Consider the following 4706-nt stretch of genomic DNA (forward strand, 5'->3'; position numbering starts at 1 on the left):
CTGAGATCGCGCCACTGCACTCCAGCCTGGGTGACAGGGTGAGACTCTTGTCTCAAAAAAAAAAAAAAAAAAAAAAGCCCCAGCATATAACACAGAAACACCTGTGGCTAGGGGAGGTGGCCCTAGGGCTCTCTGTTCACTCAGACCAATGGCATGGACTGACCCACCCACCTCCGACTTCCCCAGTTAACCCGCGCCAAGGACGCATCAGGCAGGCGATTCTCTTTGAATATCTTTTTAATGACTTAAACACCAGCACGGAGACTCGCGATGTAAACGGCCTCAATTCTGTGCTCTGTGCTTTGGGAGGGACAGGGACGCCATTTCCCACCTTGGCTGAGTTAAAACCTGTCTTGTAAATTAATAAATAATTTCCTAACTAACACGGCAAAAAAAAAAAAAAAAAAATCCAAACGAGACCTAGTTTCCATCCAGGGACAGGACGTTTCTGGACACCCGCGGTCGCTGCTCCTCCTAAGGGCCTGGCCGTGGCTACTGCAGGGAGGATGTAGTGGGAATGGCTTCCCTGCTGCTGTTTGCTGCTGCCTACGCCGGCCAAGAACCTGCTCCCGTCTGCCCAGGCTGATGTAGTCTCGCTCTTGAGAAAAATCTTGCTGGGGCAGGTCCTCTGGCAGCCCCAGCACCTTACCCTGAGTCACCAGAACCTGAGACTTTGTCCAAACCTTGGCTGGAAGGCTGGTCTTGGCACTCAACATCTTAGCTAGTGGATTTATCGCATTAAGACTGTACTTGGGCCTTTTTCATGATGACTTGGGTCTCAATCCTCGGAGCAGCTGAAAAAAACAGCTCGGGCCACCTGTGGATGCACCCACAACGAAATCAGAGGCCATGTGAGGTTTGCAAGGCAGAGTGGCCTGTAGTTTTAACTCGGGCACTGTGGCAATGCAGGCCCAAACCAACTGTGCCAGTTCTTTGCTGGGTGGCAGTGTTGTCAGGCTTTGTGGTCACTCCTGATTTCTGTTTGGAAGCACAGTTCTCTCTCTAATGAGAATGGAAAATTGGAAAGGTCTGGAAAATCAGAAAGCCTGTAAAAGGCCGTAGAGTGGAGATGCATAAAAATGTACAGTCGCCCACGTTTTAGGGGCCGACGCCATGGACTTTTATCTTGCTCACCAAATTCCTCACACATACAGCTCACTCCCTGTGGCCTCAGCCATCTCAGGCACCACAAAATCCTCACTGCTTGAAATTCACTTATGGAGTCCAACAAACAACTTTCTTTAAAAAAAAAAAAAAAAAGGCAGTAAAATCTTAGAATTTCTGTGCAACGCTTGCAACCTGCCCGCTTATTAAATAAACAGAACACCAAACCAACCGAAAGCTATGCAAGTGGCAGGCTGCCCTGGGCAGAGCCCTGCCTGTCTGCCAGGGACTACGGTGGCACGGGAGCAGGGCGTGATCATGCTGGAAGAAATGAGAGGTGGTCTCGTTCCCTGAATTTCAAACTCTCATCTCAGGAGCCCCCAGTCCTAACGCTGTATTCAGCAGCTGGAGTTCTCCAGCCACGTAAAGGGACAAGGGAAGGCAAACCGTCCCCAACCTCTTCCTGTTTCTAGCAGGGAAGGAACGCAATGGCTTCAGTCCCTCCGCCTCTAGGTAACAAGGCAAAGGCCTCCGTAACCCGGGCAGACAGGATGTGGGGAAGGTCTTGTGTCTTTTCCTAACTCAGAATGAGTGAGCGGGCTCGCGGAGAAAGACTGTCCTCTTAGCACGTGACCCTGAAGGCTTCTAGCACCAAAGGCTCACTAACACCTCCGACCCTGTCTGCAGGTGAAGGGGATGGGAGGCAGAACCCTTCTCCTGCTTGGTGCATGAAGGAGGCAAGAACAAGCATCTGCTATCCCCCAGCCCCATTTCCCCCCTCTCAGCAGGAGAGGGGAGAGGTGAGGGTGCAGGCGTTCTGGGCAGGTCAGTGCAGTTCGATGAACGCCTCCAGATCTTCCGGGATGAAGCCCTTGTAAGGGATCTTGTTCTTATCCAGGGCCCGGGCTGCAAGGCACTGCAGGGTCACGTAGTTGAAGGGCTGCATGGTACCCCTGGCCAGCAGCTTCTCGTCCAGCAGCTCGTAGGCCGTCTTCTTGAAGGCATTGGTGGCGTCCATGTGGGCCCCTGCTTCGATCAGGGCATTCATGATGGCCGGGCAGTTGTTCTGGGCTGCTATGTGTAGCGGGGTGTTGTTGTCAAAATCCCTGCTGTCCGGGTCGGCCCCACAGTCGAGCAGCACTTTGACCACGTGCAGGGAGGGGAATCTGCCCACGGGATAGCGGCCCACGTTTGTGGTGTCCTTGTCCACAGCCATGTGCAGAGGGGTGAAGCCGTTCTTGCCCCTGGGCGCGCACTTGAGCAGGCGGTAGACGGTCTGGTGCTTCAGGTGCTCCTGGCTGGGGGTGCACTCCACTTTCTCCAGCAGGTAGAGCAGGTGGAGGATGATGGCCAGCGCCTTGGTGAACTGGGCTGAGTCTCCGGGCTCCCTGGGCAGCTGCAGGGCCCGTTCCACTTCCCGGACCCCTTTGGTGAGGACCCCCATGAGGTCTGCAAAGCCGATCTGGGTGCCCAGGCTGCCTTTGGCGGCCCGGTCCTGAAGCACGTAGGAGAAGAGTTCCGCGAAGGAGAGGAAGCTGCTGGCGGTCATGGGGCTCAGAGGCTCCAGGTTGCTCTGTTGCATGTCCAGGGCGTACTTCCACAAGCGGATGCAGCGCTCGAAATTGCCCGAGTCGGCGTACACGGCACCCCTGTAACGGATGTAATAGGAAGTGTCCGGGTGCGAGGGACCGAGGATGCGCTCCCGGATCAACAGGGCCTGCATGCGCATCTCATCCGGGTCGGTGATCAGCGCCTCCAGCTCCTCGGTGGTGTTGACCTCCCTGGAATAGTCATAGGCCAGGACCAGCTGTGGGGGCTCCGGTTTGGGCAGGTACTCGCCCCCCTGGTGACGCAGCTCCATGGCCCGCCTCCAGTGTTTAAGGGCCCCAAGCAGATCTCGTTTCTTATCCACATACGTAGCTCCCAGCAATTCCAAGGCTTCCACGGCAGCTTCCCGGCTGGTGGGACAGCAGCTTTCGTAAGATTCCCCGTTCAGTGGTTCCTCCGGGGAGGAGCTGCAGCACGGAGCCCCCTGAGGCTGCGCACACCCCTGGCTGGTGGAGGGGCCTTCTTGGGGCAGCCCAGGCTGAGCCTCTCCCCCTGCGACCTGCTCCTGGCCGGGCTGCTCCTGGATGAGGTACTCCACGATGTTGGTGTGGCCCGTCACGCTGGCCGCGAGCAGTGGGGTCATACCGTAGCCGTCACGTTCCATGCGGGCCTTGCACCCCAGCAGCAGCTGCAGGATCTCCAGGCTGCCGGACTCGGCGCAGTCGTGCAGGGCTGTGTTGCCCTTGGCGCTGCGCCGGTTCACCTGGGCGCCCTGCTCCAGCAGGTAGCGGGCGATCTCACGGTGGCCCTTGTAGCACGAGATCATGAGGCACGTGTGGCCGTGCCGGTTGGCCACCTCCAGGTCGGCCTGGTGCTCGCCGACCAGGTAGCGCACCACCTCCAGGTGGCCGTCGAAGCAGGCGGCGCGGAGGGGCGTGGAGTTGGTGCGCGTGGTTCGGTTCACCGAGGCCCCGCGGTGCAGCAGGCTCCGCACCACATCTAGGTGGCCGGCGGCGGAGGCGGCCCACAGCGGCGGTGCGCCCTCGATGGTCTCGCCATCGAAGTGCACCGAGCCACCGGCCTCCACGCTCGCGCCGCACCGGTCCACCAGGTACTCCACCACGTCCAGGTGGCCGTAGCGGGCGGCGATGAGCAGCGGCGTCCCCCCGCCGGCCACCTCGCCCGTCAGCTCGTCCAGTTCTTCCCGGCTCCGGCCGCTGAGCAGCTTCTGGAGCAGCTGCAGCTTGCCATCACGGGCGGCGTTGTACACGGCAGTGCGGAGGTCCATGGTTCGGGCCTCCGCCAGGCCATGGGCCGGCCGCCGGGGGACGGGGAGACGGAGGATCAGAGCCCGGACGGGCGGGAGGCAACCTTCACGGTCCCCCTCGCCGCCATCTTAGGGTCTCCTCGGGCGGAACAAAATGGTTGCCGCGACCCGACGAATGGTAGCACGCCGGGAAATGGAGTCCTTTGCGTAGGCCCACTCCATAGAACAGAAAATGAATCTTGGGGGCTCAAGACTACACTTCCCCAAAGGCCACAGGACAGCCCCTGCGAGCTGTGAGCGCGCGGCATGGTGGGAATTGGCGTTCCAGTCACAGCGCATGGCAGCGGAAGCTAGCAATTTGAGGACTACAATTCCCGTCATGCAGCGCCACACGACCTAGCTTGTGGGAACCGGCGAAATTTGGTGACGTACTTCCCGTGGCTGTCTCTACGTCAGAGCGTATTGGAAAAGCAGGCGCGATACCCTTAAGGACTACATTTCCCAAAAGGCATCACGAGCGACTCGGAGCCAATCAGGACCGAGACCGAAGGCTAAGCGCGACTAGAGGGGACGCGTCTGTTTTGGGCTTGGCGCATAGGCAAGCGGTTCACCGGCAGGGGGCTCCCGGAGGAGGCCGAAAAGCTGGACGGGGCGAAAACGTTTTGAGCTGGGAGAACAGGGTAAAAAATGACGCGCTCACTTCTTATTCTCACATTCATATATTCATTTATTCATTTACATACATTTATTTATATTCTAGTATGTGTCAGAATTTCCTTCTTTTATT

General features: G+C 58.1%; 1 protein-coding gene across 1 annotated transcript; it reads right to left on the reverse strand.

Annotated features, from left to right (window-relative positions):
• Window positions 1–219: 219 nt before the first annotated feature.
• On the reverse strand, window positions 220–4108 carry FEM1A (fem-1 homolog A). The gene has a single exon (XM_030797462.1). The coding sequence runs from the start codon at window positions 3938–3940 to the stop codon at window positions 1931–1933; it is 2010 nt and encodes a 669-aa protein (XP_030653322.1). The 5' UTR covers window positions 3941–4108; the 3' UTR covers window positions 220–1930.
• Between the last annotated feature and the right edge of the window lie 598 nt (window positions 4109–4706).

The sequence above is a fragment of the Nomascus leucogenys genome, chromosome 17 (genome assembly GCF_006542625.1).
Source record: "Nomascus leucogenys isolate Asia chromosome 17, Asia_NLE_v1, whole genome shotgun sequence".
Taxonomy (NCBI): domain Eukaryota; kingdom Metazoa; phylum Chordata; class Mammalia; order Primates; family Hylobatidae; genus Nomascus; species Nomascus leucogenys.